This window comes from Sebastes fasciatus, chromosome 18 (genome assembly GCF_043250625.1).
Source record: "Sebastes fasciatus isolate fSebFas1 chromosome 18, fSebFas1.pri, whole genome shotgun sequence".
Classification (NCBI taxonomy): domain Eukaryota; kingdom Metazoa; phylum Chordata; class Actinopteri; order Perciformes; family Sebastidae; genus Sebastes; species Sebastes fasciatus.
In genome coordinates this window covers 10,387,073-10,405,137 of record NC_133812.1, presented here as the reverse complement: position 1 = coordinate 10,405,137, position 18,065 = coordinate 10,387,073, and the positions used below count along the sequence as shown (strand labels likewise).

Here is an 18,065-nt window from a genome sequence, read left to right as displayed (position 1 = left end):
CGCTCTACAATCGGCAATTTGATTAGTCGTCCTGGGAAGCTAGGGAAATGAAAGCTAACACGTGGAAATAGTGATTTTGCTGTATTTTGCTTTTACTCCAGGCTTTTTTTAACCCGTGCCTTGTCAACAGCGACTTTGAATATTAAATAATATCCTGAAGGTGTTGGTTTCCTCTCAGCTGAGCGGTGAGCTGGTTTAATCTGCTTTATCATGGCGGACAACGTAGTAGAAGATGATTCAATGTGCAGAATTAAAGAGGATGACTACGTTGTGTTGAAACGGGGAGATATCTTCAAAGCTGTGCAGATTCAACCCAAGAAGTAAGTCATACAAACTGTAACATATGCCTCAAATTTGTGCCTCGTCATTTTAATTTCGAAACAGGCACAAACAAGCTGGGGCTAGCGAAACCATACCTGACATCACCTGTGTTTATCTCTGTGTGGTCTCCTCACAGGAAGGTGATCTTTGAGAAGCAGTGGTTCTTCCTGGAGAACGCGGTGGGGCAGCTGTACAGCACCACCTTTGAGATTGTGTCTGGAGTCCTGCAGCCCAGGAAGCCCAAAGACACACAGAGCTCCACAGGTGTGTGTTACCTGTTACCTGCTGCACACACCTGGCACATTCATATTTGACACTTTTTTTTTGCCTCCAGGGCATTTTAATCTGTGATGAATGATTGTTTATTTCCAGACTGTGTGTGCATGAACATCTAAAGGACTATTCCATGCTTTCATTTTCACTTTTTGTTTTTGTTTTATTGTGTTATAATACACAATTGTGTTATAAAGTGATACTCTTAAACACATATACTGTACACATGCACACATATCTACACACACACATACAGATATCCTTCCTTTTATGTGTAGAGCATAGGGGGAACAAAAACAAAACAAAAAGGAAATAACTGAGTAAAATATATATATATATATAATACAGTATATATACATACACATATATATTAATAATATGAATAATAATGAAGATGATGATGATGAGGTCATTTCTTTTTCACTTTGAGTAATCGCTTTTCTGTGTTCATCCCAGATGCAAAGGAGGCAGGCACAGACAACAGAAACATAGTAGATGATGGAAAATCCCAGAAGCTGACCAGGGATGACATTGAGACGCTCAAAGAGCAAGGTCTGAAGGGTCAGGTACATATAACGAATCTTGCTATTAACATACATAAATGGGGAAAGTATGACAGTACTGCCAGGTGTTGGGTCTGTTTGTTAGAGAATAATGTGGGCAATATTCTATTTTTTTTTTTTTTTATTGTCATCAAATTTCATGACAAACAAAAACCAACAATGAGTGGATCATGCTAACAGGCATTGTCTGTGTAACCAAAGGATGATATAGCTTATTCGTCTGTGCCATAGAGATCAATTATTGGCAAAAAAACTATTAAAAATGCATAGATGAATATTGAGGGCATGTTCCTTTATTACGACAAACATGAGCATTGTAGTTTAAATTGAGTCAATCCACGTACACGGTGCTGGTGCCATTAGTAGCTGGTTACCTATAGGTGCTTAGGGGTGCCAGCTGGAGTTTCATCCAACAATTTTAATGTTTGAGTTCTTTTAAGGTCAACCCTCTACATGGATAATAATAATAATAATAATAATAATAATAACGGCAGATCGCCACACATTGATAGTTGTGTGTGTGTGTTTTAATACGCAGCTGAAAATAGTCCCCAACAAATGTACTTTTTATTTGTAATATTTGCTAAAAACTCCAGTGCACAGCTGTTTCTGGAAATTACTCAGCCTTTTTAAAGGAAAAAAAATTAAATATTTGTGACCCATTGATTTACGTCTTAAGTAGGAATGGAGCTGAGTGCCACAGGCAGAATAGGGAAGACAAAAATACTTGCGAGATGGGCGAAAGCATTGTTGTTTTCTGTCATGTCACGAGAACCGTATCTTTGAAATCATCAGATAAAATGTTGAAGTGTAACAGAAGATGGATAAGAGACAGTTATGTGTTTGTGCTCCACAGGAAATCATTCAGCAGCTTATAGAGAACAGCTCCACATTCCGAGATAAGACTGAATATGCCCAGGCTAAGTACATCAAGAAGAAAAAGAAGAAGTGAGTCACTTCCGATGATGCACCCACAATTAGCTTCAGACTTAAAAATAACGCAAAGGGCTTTAATTAGTGTTATCGGTTGTTCCCTTTCCTGTGCTTTTCCAGGTATGAAAATACCGTGACGATTCTAAAACCATCCTGCCGCATCCTGGCTATGATGTACCACGGCCGGGAACCGGGGAAGATCTGGTGAGTCAGCAGCGCATGGATCAACAGCATGTGTGAAATAGCGATTTTCTAGAGAGATGAATGTATGATGTGTTTTTGTTTTTCCCTGTGATGCAGCCACCTGCGCTACGACACACTCGCCCAGATGTTGACTCTGGCAAACATCCACGCCGGCAGTAAAGTTTTGGTGTTTGAGACTTGTGCTGGCCTCGTGCTCGGGTCAGTCATGGAGAGAATGGGAGGTACGGCAGTCCTGTGATACTTAACTGTGATGTTTTTTTTTTTTATCTCTGAACAAAGCCTTTTTCTCTGCCCTTTTTATAATTACCCTCTGTTTCCTTCTCATCCAGGCTTCGGCTCAGTGGTCCAAATGTACCCAGGAGGTGGGCCCGTTCGGCAGGGTGTGGAGAGCTTTGGCTTCCCTGCACATTTTCACGATACGCTGCATGAGTTCCCCATCTGCCATGTCAACGCTCTGCTGGCAGGCACTCTGGACACCAGTCCAGATCCCAGTCCTGGTAGAGCCGGCCTTTTTTTTTTTTCTAAAATCTCTCCAAGATGTTTATAGCCGTGTTTTTGGATGCAACAGAGTAGCTGCAAGCTAGTGCTGAAATGCCATAGAATACTAAATATCTCCTGGTAACATGTGTTCCTCTGATGGTGATTTTATCTTTGTTTAACTACACATAGACTAAGATTGTGTGACATTCCTCTGATGTAGATTATCTCCCTCAACATTACAGATTCAAAGCAGTCCGACGTGGCTGTAAAAGAGGAGCAAGTCCACGAAACACTCCAGCCCAAGGAAGAACCGCAGGACAGTAAAGAGGAACAGAGTATGGAGACAAACAGTGGCGCTGATGGCAGCCACGACCAGGAGAAAGAAGAGAAGGAGAAACGCATGGAAGCCAGAGTATGTTCACTATTTACTAACCACGCTTAGGACAGCCTTAATTTACTGTCATGCCTTTAAGTTCCCAGACACACCAAACCGACGTCAAAGAACTAGCGGTGACGAAGGCCAACCGTTGCGTCGCCTCACGTCTGCATGTGTCTTGGCCAAAAAGTTGCACTTGAACACACCACAAAGACGACAGCAAACGGCCAACTACCACGTACGTTCTGCGCCTTCGTGAGAGGAAATAACTCTTCACACCAGCAGGTGGCGGTAGTCCGTGTTTGTCATTCAAAAAGGGAAACGGGAAGACCAGAGGGCGTTGGATATACAAGCAGTTGTTATGATACATACATGAAATAAAGCCGACTATTTTCACACCACTCTCGCTTGCAAAAAAAATGAGAAGAGCCTTCTGCGTGTGCCCTCTTGACTTTACTCGTTGGCTTGCTTTCTTCACGTCCATTTCTCTTCTCGTGCACTGATTCGCTTAAGCCGAACAGCCAATCAGAGTGATTTTTCTCACCGGCAAGCTCCGCCATGCTGAATCGGCCAAAAAGCCTCCGTCACGGGCAGACCAGAGCCGACGATGTGGGACACACCGCAAAAACTCAGCCGACAGACGCTCACCGACGGCCTGAAATTGACCTACCGTTGGTTTGGTGTGTCAGGGCCTTTATCTTTGTAATCAACAGGAATAAGGCTGTATGTTTAAAAAAAAAAATGTCAGAATTGGATCTGAAAGTGTCAATGTCCTGACTTTGTGTTTTTTTTTTTTTTGTTATTTTCAGGCTGAGGAAAAAAAGAAGAAGCAGGAGGAGAAACGAAAGAAGCTGGCAGCTGCTGCTGCCCTGCTGGAAGGCAGGAACGCAGACGGGTTGGTGTCAGATTTAACTTCTTGCTTTCCTGTTTCTCTGCTCTTTTCACAGCATCAGCCTCTTTCTCTTCCTCCTCGTCTGCTTTATCAGATCTGGATGGCGCCGTGTAGTAAACAACAGTAATTAAAATAGATCCACAGAGATTAAAAAGTGATGAATGATTAAATTAGCGTTAAGTACGTCCACAAAGAAAAACCCAAACGATTTGCCTTCCTCTGAGCTCACACACACAAAATGATTAGCACGCGGTGTCCTTACAAGGTGAACAAAGTGATTGCTTTGCAGTTTCCTGTCATATAAAATGAAGAACTTGCTTTATAGCTTTTTATGATTGATGGGTGAAGTGCTGAGGGTGACAACCGAGCCAGAAGTACAAGTATTGATGTGGTTAGCCTATTGACTTTCTCTGCATCATAGCAGCTATATCATAAACGGTTCCTCGGAGCACAATTTCCCAGGCTGCACTAAATCATGCCCGTTTTACTGACTCTTATCCAGCTACATAAAGTGTGAAATGATGTCTACAATAGGCACTAAATCCTCAAGTCTTCCGCTCCTACAGCACCGATGAGCTAAATTCTGCCTACCTACACATTTCCAATAACAAAGTGTGCGGTTTTATATTGTATTTCATATTGGACAGGTTTGCTTTGATCATCTGTTTGTTTCCTCACACCCAGGTTGGTCATAGCCAGCCGGTTTCACCCGTGTCCAGTCCTAATGGGCCTGCTCAAGTTCCTCGCCCCCTCCAGGCCTTTCGTAGTCTACTCCCAACACAAAGAGGTAAGATCATCATGATGATGACCAGCGGTATTTACTGGAACCGTAACGACCCGTTTGATGTCCCCTTGCTGAATGAGGATAATTAGTTATCTTAGATAGATATCTCATTAGCTGCCACCACTGCACACAGCTTTTTATTGCTTCGAGTTCCAGCGGGAATTGTCCTTTTTATTACATTACTGCGGCGGATACGCCTGCCACTTCCAAGGAGTTACAACGCCTATCACGTCCACGCCCTTATTACCTCTGTAGTGCTTACGTTGCTAAAAAGATCACCCTATGTGTGTGTGTGTGTGTGTTGACTCGTCCTCCTCTCAATGCTCCTTTTTCCATCTCTTCCCCTCTCCATCTCTGCAGCCTCTTATTGAGTGCTACACTAAACTCAAGGAACAAGGCGGCACGGTCAACCTCCGACTCACAGACACCTGGCTCAGACATTACCAGGTAACATTTAAACTCTGAATCATGTTTTTTTGTGTTTGAGTTATATTGTTAAAGCTGCTCTAATTAATCATTTTCATATTAACAATGGATCTGGGTAATGTGACAAAAGGGGTCGCTCATAGTGATGAACCTACAGAGAATTATCACTCGACTCTGCAGTTCCCCTCAGGCTAACATCCACAACCAATACGTTGTTGTTTAAAACCGAAAAGTCTAGACGGGCGTTTCACGTACACTGGGCATGCGCGTGCCGGTGTAAACAGGAAGCAGCGCAGGACACGGGAATTGATGCCAAACGCTCTAATAGCTTCCCTTCCTGCACATGTAGGCAGGAGTAGCATTATAAAATGCAGAATTTAACTGCACAACAGCTGCTAGCAGAGACAACAAGGTCAGCAACGCTTGTAACTCCTTATCCATGTTGAAATGAACCACTGGCGGTCGAGGCAGAAAAGCATGCTGGCTTGCATACTGCAGAATGTGACCGGATGTAGTAGGACATCCTGGTAATTTTTGGCATACTGTATTGACATACTATGTATTTGGACATTCACATTTTTTATTTCTGGCATACTAAATGGTAAAGTAATATGGGTATTGGAATGCTCAGCTATTGTTTGACGATAAATATTCGCAATTTGCAATGATATAAAACACAGGAAAGCAGCATTTTGCATTTTTGCTTGCCTTTTAAATTACTAAATAAATTATTGGAATTGTTGCTGATTCATTTTCTGTCAATCCACTAATTGTTTCAGCCCTGAGCAAGTCTTTTAATTTAGTGCTAGAGGAAGAAAAGTAATTTCCGTCCTCTTGTGTATTGGTTGAACTGTGTTACAGATATTCCACATTTTTAGCATCAATACTTTGCGATAAGTCACTGATCCATTATTACAGAGGCTCCCCACCATTTGCTCTCACTGCCTACTCTTTTGCTGCTGCTTCTTTCAGAATTGTGTACTATGCAGCAACTGGATGAAAACAATATGTGTGTGCATACTCAACGACCCTCAGGACCAAAGTGTTATTTCCCCCAGCGCTTCCTGTAGAATTAATGTCTCCTGACTGTGTTTCTGCATCTCGTCCCTAGGTGTTGCCTAACAGGACACATCCCGTGCTACTGATGAGCGGGGGCGGAGGCTACGTCCTCTCAGGGACAACGGTTACCATGAACCGCTCCAAAACAGCGGGTTCCCAGCAATCTGACGAACCAGCGCCAAAGAGACTGAAAGTGACAAAAACTGAAGGATAAAAACAAATACAGAAGCATCAAATCTTTTTGAAGGGGCACATTACCGACAAGCCTGTAGGGAATTTCACTCCAGCATCGACTTCTCTTTCCGCTGAACTGATTTGACACATCTGGAGTAAGAGAGACAGAGTGTCTGGTTTGCATTCATCAGAGCACTTTCTCCCGTCTTGTGTATTCAGATCAGCGCAGAGGGAGGCGTAATGCTGGGGGAGTAAACTATAAGCCAGTTTAGGCAGTAGGAGCTCAGTGTATGTGTTATGTAAGGAACTGCTGAAATAATCTCTTGTGTGTTTGAGAGTAATTTTACCAGGTGTAAAAAACATTTTTTTTCTCAGTTAATGCTCTCCAGTTTCCAGGTAATAACTTTTTTTAATTTCGTTATCCCTGCAGAAAGTGCCATTTGTTATGATCTAGTTGCGAATGCAGCTTCACTGTGGGTTACATCTGTATCTGCGCAGCATTAAAAAGCAGTACTAAAGAGACAGATGTGTTGTGTTTTTTTCATTAAGAAATAAAGTGAGAGATGCTTGTTTGGTCCCAGAATAACTCCTTTTATTGAGTGAACAAACTCTTCAAAATACAAGGATTTGAATAATTTGTCTCAGATATATTTTAATCTCATATTTTCTCTTATTATTTATATATATAAACATCAAAACCATTCCCATGCTGATTAATTTAACATCAAAATATCACAAATACGATGATAAACAAGTTGATAAAATGTTTTAGGCAAGGCTCCAGGTTTTTTTTTGTCGGTTTTTTTTAACACTGTAAGCACACTAAGCAGCTTTTATCCACCGACAGTGTCTTGAAATGCTGTCCATCCTGGCTTATGCATTGTTGTCATGCAACTTGGCAGCGATTTTCTGCAACTCTGTGTCCATTGCTGCAAGGTTTTCCAGCTCTTTCTCCTGAAAAACACAAGTATTTATACATCAGCAACAACAGCCATCTGTTATGACATCCAAACAATTTATGGAATAAGAAGTCAGGATTAAATGATCAGAAATTGGGCTTGTTTACTCATGCCTGCTCAAAGATAATATGCGTAAATTGGTCTTCGAGGTTAAACATTCCCTTATTATCCCTTGAGTCGTGTCACTGTAGAACTGATATCACTACACCTTTGTTTTCCTGCTTCAAAGCAGACTAGATAGGGAGATCTCCACAGGCCATCACTCTCTTTTTAACGGGCATATTATGACTTTGATTGCTCTGGGAGGCTATAATGATGAGCTTCTTCGTGTGATTACTGCAGTAGTCATAAAACGCCGGTGTGGGAAAGTGCAAATAGAAAAAGCTGACAAGTGTTGAAGAGCGATGCCGTGAAGAAGAAGAAGTGATTTCATCAAGGCAATAAAAAGTCATTTTAAGTATTCCAGAGTTGAGGAACAAATCACTGGCCATGAATCTACTGGTTAGAGTTGTCCTTCATGTATTTGGGACATGCTCATGAGGGAGCAGCTCTTGATGTGCATTTGCACAGATGCATATTCACTGATGCTCGGTGGCTCTGAAGGCTAAATCCTGACATCTCCATGCAGACCAGAGATTTCCATAATGAGCCTGGCTGCTCCCTCTCCCCTCCTCCACCCCCCCCCCCCCCCCCAGTGAAACTGGTGGTGGAAGCACTCGATGTGCTTCATGGCTTTACTGGGTCAGCTAAATATATATATAAATATATATATATATATATTCTTTTTTTTTAATGGAAACACCAGCAGCATAAAGCATGTATTATTTAAAAATGTTAAATAATACAAAAAATAATTATCTATTCTCAATGATCTGTCAGGGTAGATTATTGGACAACTGTACTTTAAGATTTATTTATAATTTTTAAATTTCCATTTTTTTTTTTGCCTGAATCCTGGCTCATCAGTATCAGATAATGCACAGTAAATTACAGTATAATAACATAATGCTTTTTCACTCCAGTTCAGTGGTCTAGTTAGAGGTTTAACAAAGTGAACATGACACCAAATACATCCTCACATCTATATATATATGTATATATATATTTTGTTGCAGTTAGTGGAAGCACGTTTTTTTGTTACCTCCTGTGGAGTGAGTGCTCTCTGGTGCATGCTCCTCTTTGGCTCCTCTTGATTAGAGTGGTCGGCCATCTGGTTTATCTTATAGCTCAGCAATTTGGCCAGTTCATCCATCTGAACACATTAAAGGCGTATTATTATTATTAATAAAGGATTATATGTAATAAACTACAATGTAGGACAAAATAATCTGCTAATCAAAACTTTACAGGTTATTTATAATTAAATCAAAATGGATGAAGAAACATAGTTTATTATTTAGAAAAATGCATGGGTGTTGGGTCAATAATACTAATTAACATTAGGTTAAATAGGCTTAAGAAATGTATAAAATCACCTAAGGACATATTTGCAAAAAATAGAGTGATAGCAAGATCAGATTTCCTCAATCTAAATGTTTAGGTTGTCTCTGACTTAAAGCTATTTGCAACAATATTACTATTTCATAAACAGTATGCAGGCAAAAACATATCTATCACATACCTTGTTTGAGTTTGCAGCATGCTCGTCTGAATCCCTTTTCCATGCAGGATGGTAGAAACCTCTGAAAATCCAGGGATTGCGTTTCTCTGCCAGATACCTGAAAAAACACAGCCCCAATTAGATGCAGTAGTTTTTGTGTCAGCACATGTACACTGCTAAAGGGGCTTGTTCATTTCTTGTGCACAATGTTGTTTTGATCCCAGTGTTACTGAGCTCTGCAGTGTTTTCTGCTCCAGGGTGCAGGGTACAAACTTGCAGATTTAAAAGTTGTTAGATACGATGAAAGATAGAAGTACCTTATTGCTTCCTCGCCGTCCTTTGGCGCCTCCTCGTTTTCCTCTGCATCCCCCCTCTGTTCTTCCTCTTCTTCCGATGAGCCTCCGCCACGCTTGTGATATTTCTTTTTATGGTGGTACCGATGTGTCGGTTTCCATATACGCTTTTCTATTTCTTCACCTTTTCCGTGTCTTTTGTCCAAGCCCCAGTACTCCTGGCTGCGTTGCGATTCCGGCTCCTCTCTCTCGTCCTCTGAGAGCTCTTCGTCACGTTTGTGTCTCCTCTGGTGATGCCTGCCGGTCCTCCAGTCTCTCTTTTCCTTTCCAGTGTCAAAGTCCCAGTACTCTTGGCTGCGTTCTTCATCGGGCTCGTCTCGTGCTTGTTCTGAGAGCTCTTCATCGCGTTTGTGTTTCCTCTGGTAGTACCTGCCTGGCCTCCACCCCCTCTTGTCGAGACCCCAGGACTCCTGGCTGCGCTCTTCATCGGGCTCTTCCCTGGCTTCTTCTGAGAGCTCTTCATCACGTTTGTGTTTCCTCTGGTGATATCTGCCGGGCCTCCACCCCCTCTTGTCGAGACCCCAGGACTCTTGGCTGCGTTCTTCGTCGGGCTCGTCTTGTGCTTCTTCTGGGAGCTCCTCATCGCGTTTGCGTCTCCTCTGGTGGAACCTTCCGGCCCTCCACTCCCTCTTGTCGAGACCCCAGGACTCCTGGCTGCGTTCACCATCATCCTCCACCTCTGATGGTTCATCGCCGCGTTTGTGGAACTTTTTCTTGTGGTGGTAGCGATGTGTGGGCTTCCATATGCGCTTGGATCTCTCCTCTTCCTCATCTACCTCATTGCCTTGCCTTTTGTCCACATCCCAGGACTCTTGGCTACGCTCTTCCTCTGGCTCCTCCCTCTCCTCTCCTAAAGGTTCCTCATCTCGTTTGTTTTTTCTTTGGTGGTATCTAGGCCTATAGCTGCTCTTCTTCTCTCTCTCTTCACCTCCTTCTTCATCATCTGATCTCTTTTCCTCGAGACCCCAGCTCTCCTGACTCCGCTCGTTGTCGTCTTCTTCTTCTCCTCGTTTGTTCTTCCTTTGGTGGTATCTAGGCCTATAGCTGCTCTTCTTCTCTCTCTCTTCACCTCCTTCTTCATCATCTGATCTCTTTTCCTCGAGACCCCAGCTCTCCTGACTCCGCTCGTTGTCGTCTTCTTCTTCTCCTCGTTTGTTCTTCCTTTGGTGGTATCTAGGCCTATAGCTGCTCTTCTTCTCTCTCTCTTCACCTCCTTCTTCATCATCTGATCTCTTTTCCTCAAGACCCCAGCTCTCCTGACTCCGCTCGTTGTCGTCTTCTTCCTCTCCTCGTTTGTTCTTCCTTTGGTGGTATCTAGGCCTATAGCTGCTCCTCTTCTCTCTCTCTTCACCTCCTTCTTCGTCTTCTGATCTCTTTTTCTCGAGACCCCAGCTCTCCTGACTCCGCTCGTTGTCGTCTTCTTCCTCTCCTCGTTTGTTCTTCCTTTGGTGGTATCTAGGCCTATAGCTGCTGCTCTTCTTCTCTCTCTCTTCACCTCCTTCTTCGCCTTCTGATCTCTTTTCCTCGAGACCCCAGCTCTCCTGACTCCGCTCGTTGTCGTCTTCTTCCTCTCCTCGTTTGTTCTTCCTTTGGTGGTATCTAGGCCTATAGCTGCTCTTCTTCTCTCTCTCTTCACCTCCTTCTTCGTCTTCCGATCTCTTTTTCTCAAGACCCCAGCTCTCCTGACTCCGCTCGTTGTCGTCTTCTTCCTCTCCTCGTTTGTTCTTCCTTTGGTGGTATCTAGGCCTATAGCTGCTGCTCTTCTTCTCTCTCTCTTCACCTCCTTCTTCGTCTTCTGATCTCTTTTCCTCGAGACCCCAGCTCTCCTGACTCCGCTCGTTGTTGTCTTCTTCCTCTCCACGTTTGTTCTTCCTTTGGTTGTATCTAGGCCTATAGCTGCTCCTCTTCTCCCGCTCTTCCTCCTCTTCGTTCTCGTGTTTCTTCTCCTTCTCGTCACCCAGCAGACTCCAGGATTCTTGGCTGCGCTCGTCCTCTGGGATTTCTCTTTTTTCCTCCACGGATTTCAGGAGAGCCTCGATGTCTTTCAAATCAGCTCCCTTTGCCTCGGGCTCTTCAGGTTGACCTTTGGCGACCTCTCCATGAGCTGCTGTCCCCTCCGCGCTCTTCTTGTCCAGCGGGGCATGTTTAACCCCTACGACAGAACAAAAGAAAAACAACAAGATCCACTTAATAGAGCTCTAAGACTTCAGCCTTTAGGTAAAATCCCATCTTGTATTTGCTGATTTGATCAATCACTTCTAGGTTCAATTAAATGTATTTGAAGATAAGGGAATATTTTTGAATGTCTCTTGTCTGTGGAGAAGTGGCATCAAAGCTGTAAGCAATCTTAATAGCTCTATTTTTGTCACCAGCTGGTTGCCAAGATATAGCCTACTAGTTTTTTTGTGTGTGTGTTTGAATATACTAGCTCCTCAATGCCTCAGCGCCCTGACAGTTAAAAGAGTTCTGCATCAACAATTGTTAATGCTTTAAATATGCCTGTTTGCAGTTTCTCCATGCACAGTGAAAAATTGGCTTGTGCTTACAAACCTGCTTGGAGAATGTCTTTGCATTCCTGGTTCAGCTGGGAGTCCGGTTTGGAGAGAGCTTTGGACAGGACTTCAACCAAACAGCGTGTCACCTGCAACGAACAAACAAACAAACTGAATATGTAGCTCTTTTGCTTCTTTCATTTCTGCACAGCTGCTTTTTTAAAACTTAATGATCAAACAGCATTAGAAAATCATACCACGTCTTCTCTCTGCCCCTCTTTTCCCAATGGAAGCGCTAGATTTTCTGCATTAGAAAAAAAGCATTAACGTTAGTCAAACTGAAGGAGGATTCATTGCATCTATTGAAAGTGAAAGAGCAGTCTGTCTCTGTCCATGGTCCTGAACTGTGCTCACTAACTCTCAGCACACTGCAAGAAGACAAACTATCACTCCATTACCTACCTGTCAGCAAAGCCGCAACAACAACAAAAATAAGTATCATCTTGGCGAGATGAAGGTATATCCAAGAAAATGTGAGAAAAAAGAAGCCCTGACTCCGGTCCCTGTGAAGCGACAGGAGGGAGCTGCGCTGACTGGGCGCCTGCTGCTCTGAAGACTGGAGCAGAGGAGCGCCTCTAATAAAGAGAAGAGTGGGCTGGAGCAGCGTGGGAGGAGGGCTTCAGGCTCTGTTAATGTCATGACTCATTAGACCTGCAATGAGAGTTGTCCGAGTGAAATTTGATGGACGCACAATGTCAACATTTTGCGGAAAGTGAATTAACGATTAGTGTCACAGTTCATTCAGGTGATATCCTCAACAGATTTACGAGAATTAGGTGCAAGCTGCGCGTTTGTGTTTAATGCCGTGAGACGCCTGAGGACAGGCCGGTACAGGGGGAGGACACAGCATCACGAAGATTCGTGCACTCGTGTGCAACCTGACCCTAAAGCCTTTAAAGCAACAAGACTTTATAAAGAAGAGTGTTTTTTATGTTAGAGAGAAGTTGATTCAGCTCAGCCTACAGTGTGTTTATGCTGCTGGTGTTCTTCTTCTTCTACTGAAAAGCAGTATATTTGAATGTTAAATCAAGTTCTGTTTATTGCAGGTCTGCTGTGTTGGATTGCATTAGACATATTCATGGTGCCCTGTGGTTAATACACTCTTTCTTCTTTGTGTTTAAGAAGAGGCTTACTCCAGCTGAAGTTATGTAATACCACCGTATTATCAGCTGCAGTGTTGCCCTACATCTCATGTTTGCTTAAATGATTGACTGTAGGCTAATGTACCATATATCATTATTATTATAAAGTTAAATATACATGTACAGCTGTGGAGTCTGACCAACCCTGAGTTATAATTTAGCCCAACTGACTCCTCAATAATTCATTCAGCCTTCAGCACATCCCGTCTCCCATGGGAACCTGTGAGCTTCAGCATCAGTAGAGGAAAACTAGTTAATGGAGACCTGGATCGATAGTTGTTATGGTTAACACTCAAGTGGCGTGGACGAGTTAGAGGAGTGTGTGCGTCGTTTTGCTGTTAATGTCTAACGTTGTTCATTGATCCGGTGATACTGGTTGCAGATATACAGTGTTGATCTGATCAGGAGTATTATGTGACTGACACAGCTGCAGAGAAACATAAAAAATTTACTCACTGCATTGACAAGTGCAAGGATCTGTGTGTGTAGGATGGTAATCTCACTTCTTCCTTTAAATCCCAACTTTCCGTGAAACTAGGCAATAAAAGAACAGTATCGTGTGTAGGATTTGGAGACATGTAGTGATGTGGTTGCAGATTGCAAAAAAAACTGAGTACACCTCTGCTCACTTCTCTCTTTCCAAGATAGTGGTAATGTGAGTCGCCAAGTGCAAAACGTGGTAACGCCGTTCGCCTCGCTCAGAGGCCATCCTTACCATAATAACACTACTTTAGGAGCAACGGAAGTCAGACGGCGGCTGGCGATACCATGGTTTTCAGGCTATTCTCATACGGAGTCATTTCAAGCCAAACCACAATCTTTTTGTAACCCTAACTAAGTAGTTTTGTTGCCTAAACCTAACTAGTTTAAGTAGTTTTGTTGCTTAAACCCTAACCAAGTCGATCTTTTCCTAAACCTATCTAAGTAGATTTCTTGGCTAAACCTAAGGAAATTGTTTCCTGTGAAGACGGAAGTTTATTTTGAAAAGGACGAACCTGTACGAACTTTTTTTATGAAAATGCGTTGCGGTTTAGCACTCTGCGGCTCACGTTACCGCAGTTTCGCAAGCGTGTCGGAGAACTACGGTGACCTTCAGGTAACGCAAAAACGTTAAATGCTCTCGCATAGAGCCAGTGTTTGGTTTGTCCGTTCTGGGCTACCGTAGAAACATGGTGGAGCAACATGGCGGACTCCGTGAAGAGGACCCGCACCCCATATAGATATGAAGGGCTCATTCTAAGCTGACAAAAACACAACGATTCTTAGTTTCAGGTGATTATACACTAATGAAAACATAGTTATGAATATTATATTCTACTAATAGATCCCCCAAAATGTTACACACTGTTCCTTTAATCTTCGTAACAAACCCTGGATTTGGGATGAGCTGACATGTGCAGCGACAGAGCTCAAACTTAGTGTGCTCAACTCAGCGCGGGCTCAGAACATTCAAACTGACAACTGCTGGCATCTACTTTCTGGCACTTTGCATGTTTGTTCTTTTTCTTGCTTCCTTGTACAGCAATTTGTTCTTGCTCAGTGCACATATGCTTTCATTAAGACACAAAAAACACAAGTCAAATAGTGGCCATATATATATATATATATATATATATATATATGTTGGCCCCTGCAGATTACATGGGATGTTTACACAACAAGCACTGACCTTTATGTATGGCAAAGTAAATTCAAACTCAATCATGTCTTGGAAACCACAAGCCCAGAAAGTGTAACAGCTGCAAGCAAAATGAGAATATCGTGCTCCATAAATCTGCTCTCTCGCCTGTGCCTCTTGTGCCTACCCGACTGGTTACTGACATCTATCTCTGCTACTGCAGACGGGCTCCATTGTGGTAACTGAAATAATTACTGGTCAGAGCATAAAACACTGTATTGTACATCCAAGCAGTATGCGGTAATCCAAAGCAGCCAGTGAACCCAGTCTTTTGTGTGAATGATAGATTTTCAATTTCAAATGTTTTGTGTAGTGAACATCGCTGCAGTTTCCTCTGCTGTCCCCGGGGAGGAAGTCATGTCTGTGACTGAAGCTCAGCGCTCCACAGTGAGCCATCCAGCCACTAGATATCAAAAGCGCCGAAGCACTAAATTATACAAGCCCCCGTGCTCTGAACAATGTGTCCGAGAATGTGTGTGCACTCACATGTGGCGCTGTGTATGTGTTTTTGTGGCCTTTCTGCTATTGCTCCGGGCCTGATTAATATTTTAGTGAGCCATGAAGATATAGGAGCTTACAGGCAGCAAGGAGGGGGGGGGGATTTTAGAGGGAATGCTCGATGCGTTCAGACTGGCTCATGTGAGCACGACTCAGGTCGGTCCCTGTCTGCAACAACACCACCCCTTTCATCACGACTATTTACATGCAACAAAAGGCGAGTGGCTCATGATGAGCACAATGCAATACGCCGCATGAAAGCCTCGGCTGGGCTTTGATCTTTGGTGGGGACGAGCTTTATGTTTGGCTCAAAACTACTGCGGGACTTTGATTATATTCCAAGAACAATGGGGGGGGTCTGTGCACGACCATCTGTGGTCAAATGCACTTACTTTTGCTAATGTCTGTCTGGTTAAAGTATCATTATTGTCTGACGTTCTGTTGAAAAGGGGGCTTTTTCTATCGTGGTGCCTCTTAGTTTTTAGCTTTTATCTGATGTAAGATCTAAAGCAAAGTTCTAACTAATTAGCAACCACCATCCATCCCTAACGTGAAATATGATATCATCTTCATAATTGCTGAAATAGTTATCTAACATAACAGTCTGACAGCACACTTATCAAAAAGTGGGCTATGAACACAGTCATTTAAATCACATTTGCACAAAAGTCATCTTTCTTAGGAAGAATAACTTCCAAGCAGCTTCTTCTGTTGTCTTTTTTTTCTGTCTCTGCATGATCAAACATTGTGTTTTCCACCAAGAAAATGTGTAATGTGTAATTATGCTGCTGTGTCCAGCCAACAATAGGCTAGCATATTAGGGGCCCCTTGTGTTTGCTGTTTCTTTTTAGTAAGAAGCAATACAGAAGGGTAATAAAAACAGAAATAAAAACAAAAATAAACATTAGAATTTTTATATTAAGATCTATTGATGAAGTTATATCAATTATTGCCAGATTGCTCTGCTAGAGAGCCCCAGGGCGAAGGTCTTGCCACTCCATTTTTAGCCCCGCTAGCTGCTCAGTACTATAGGGATGACGGTCTGTCTTCCCTTTTAGTCCAGAGTGAAATATCTCAACAACTATTTGATGGATTACCATGAAACTTTCATATTAAAATCTTTATCATGTCAGTTGATCCTGTGCTTTAATGCAGCATATTCCCAAACATTTTCAATAAATTAACAAAAAACAGTTAGCCATCTAACCATCTGCAACCTGTGGCTCCGGAGCCACATGCGGCTCTTTAGCCCCTCTCCAGTGGCTCCCTCTGGATGAATGAATACCTGTTTTTTTGTTTACACTTTCAATTTTATTTATCATTGTTTTAGGTCTATGGTACGACGGAGCATTAGGGCCACATTTAGGGGAAAAAATTAAATCTGAGATTTCGAGAATAAAGTCATAATATCACGAGAATAAAGTCATATGTTTACGAGAATAAAGTCATAATATTATAAAGTAGTAATTTTACGTGTTATTTTCTTTTTTTTCTCGTGAAGTTATGACTTTATTCTGGTAATATTACGACTTTTTTACTCGTAAAGTTATGACTTTATTCTCGTAATATTACAACTTTTTTACTCGTAAAGTTATGACTTTATTCTCATAATATTATGATTTTTTTTCTCGTTTAGTTATGACTCTATTCTCGTAATATTAACGTTTTTTTTCTCGTAAAGTTATGACTTTATTCTCGTAATATTAGGACTTTTTTCTCGTTAAGTTATGACTTTATTCTCGTAATATTATGACTTTTTTTCTCGTTTAGTTATGACTCTATTCTCGTAATATTAACGTTTTTTTTCTCGTAAAGTTATGACTTTATTCTCGTAATATTAACGTTTTTTTTCTCGTAAAGTTATGACTTTATTCTCGTAATATTACGACTTTTGTCGTGTAAACTTATGACTTTATTCACGTAATATTATGACTTTTTTCTCGTTAAGTTATGACTTTATCCTCGTAATATTACGACTTTTTTTCTCGTAAAGTTATGACTTTATTCTGGTAATATTACGACTTTTTTCACGGAAAGTGAGGACTTTATTTTCATAATATTACGACTTTTTTCTCGTAATATTATGACTTTATTCTCAAAATCTCCGATTTTATTTTCCCTTAATGTGGTCCTAATACTCTGTAATACATTTGCACTTTGGGCCCTCACTGCATTAGACTTATATACTATATACTTAAACTATAAGCTGTGTTACCTTCATCACAATGCTCAAATGTTTTGCAGCTCCAGACAGATTGTTTTTTGTTTTTTTCTCCTAAAATGGCTCTTTTGATAGTAACGGTTGCTGACCCCTGGCCTAACCTAACGTATAATAACCCTGGAGTTCAGAGGCCCTGTGGCAGTTGCCTGCTTTGCCCCGTTGGTAATCCAACTCTGCCCATCTATTAACTGTTAGATGCTATAAACACTGCAGAATCAGTACCCTTCACTGTAGGTGAAGTAGTGTTGGACAAGTGAGGAGAATAGGCAGGTTCTAAAATATCCACACAGGTGTCATTATAAAGCTGCTTGGTTGCTTATGCATTCATCAAACAGGATGATGAAGGGCTTGTTCTCTATAGCCCATGTTCTAATGTTATTAACATCACTATTGTAGCAGCAGGGTGCTCTCTCAATACAGCGCTCAATAGGACCCAAAAGGCCTGCACAAGATTGAAATAGCCCATAAAGAGGATTCAGCTCTGATTTATTGTGTAATACAGGATCTGAATGGTCCTCATTACCAGACGAGCAGGTGAGAGCTAGGCCTAATTAGAATGTGTAAAATACTTAATTAT

At 42.0% G+C, this 18,065-nt stretch overlaps 2 protein-coding genes across 3 annotated transcripts; one reads left to right on the top strand and one right to left on the bottom strand.

The window, feature by feature from the left end:
• Nucleotides 1-24: 24 nt before the first annotated feature.
• trmt6 (tRNA methyltransferase 6 non-catalytic subunit) lies at nucleotides 25-7,007 on the top strand. Its single transcript, XM_074615970.1, has 12 exons — nucleotides 25-320; nucleotides 458-585; nucleotides 1,051-1,160; nucleotides 2,014-2,105; nucleotides 2,211-2,294; nucleotides 2,391-2,515; nucleotides 2,624-2,791; nucleotides 3,017-3,186; nucleotides 3,960-4,045; nucleotides 4,727-4,829; nucleotides 5,187-5,273; nucleotides 6,364-7,007. Exons 1-12 carry the CDS (start codon nucleotides 211-213, stop codon nucleotides 6,523-6,525), a joined length of 1,425 nt encoding a protein of 474 aa, XP_074472071.1. The 5' UTR covers nucleotides 25-210; the 3' UTR covers nucleotides 6,526-7,007.
• Nucleotides 7,008-7,052: 45 nt separating this feature from the next.
• On the bottom strand, nucleotides 7,053-12,600 carry chgb (chromogranin B). 2 transcript variants are annotated; one of them, XM_074615968.1, is made up of 7 exons: nucleotides 12,352-12,600; nucleotides 12,147-12,193; nucleotides 11,948-12,038; nucleotides 9,362-11,549; nucleotides 9,066-9,162; nucleotides 8,586-8,696; nucleotides 7,053-7,439 (listed from the first exon to the last, which is right to left on the bottom strand). In XM_074615968.1, the coding sequence occupies exons 1-7, from the start codon at nucleotides 12,389-12,391 to the stop codon at nucleotides 7,359-7,361; spliced, it is 2,655 nt and encodes an 884-aa protein (XP_074472069.1). In that variant the 5' UTR covers nucleotides 12,392-12,600; the 3' UTR covers nucleotides 7,053-7,358. The 2 variants fall into 2 exon arrangements, with proteins under 2 accessions (XP_074472069.1, XP_074472070.1); XM_074615969.1 differs by lacking the exon at nucleotides 8,586-8,696 and having other exon boundaries at nucleotides 7,219-7,439.
• Nucleotides 12,601-18,065: the final 5,465 nt, after the last annotated feature.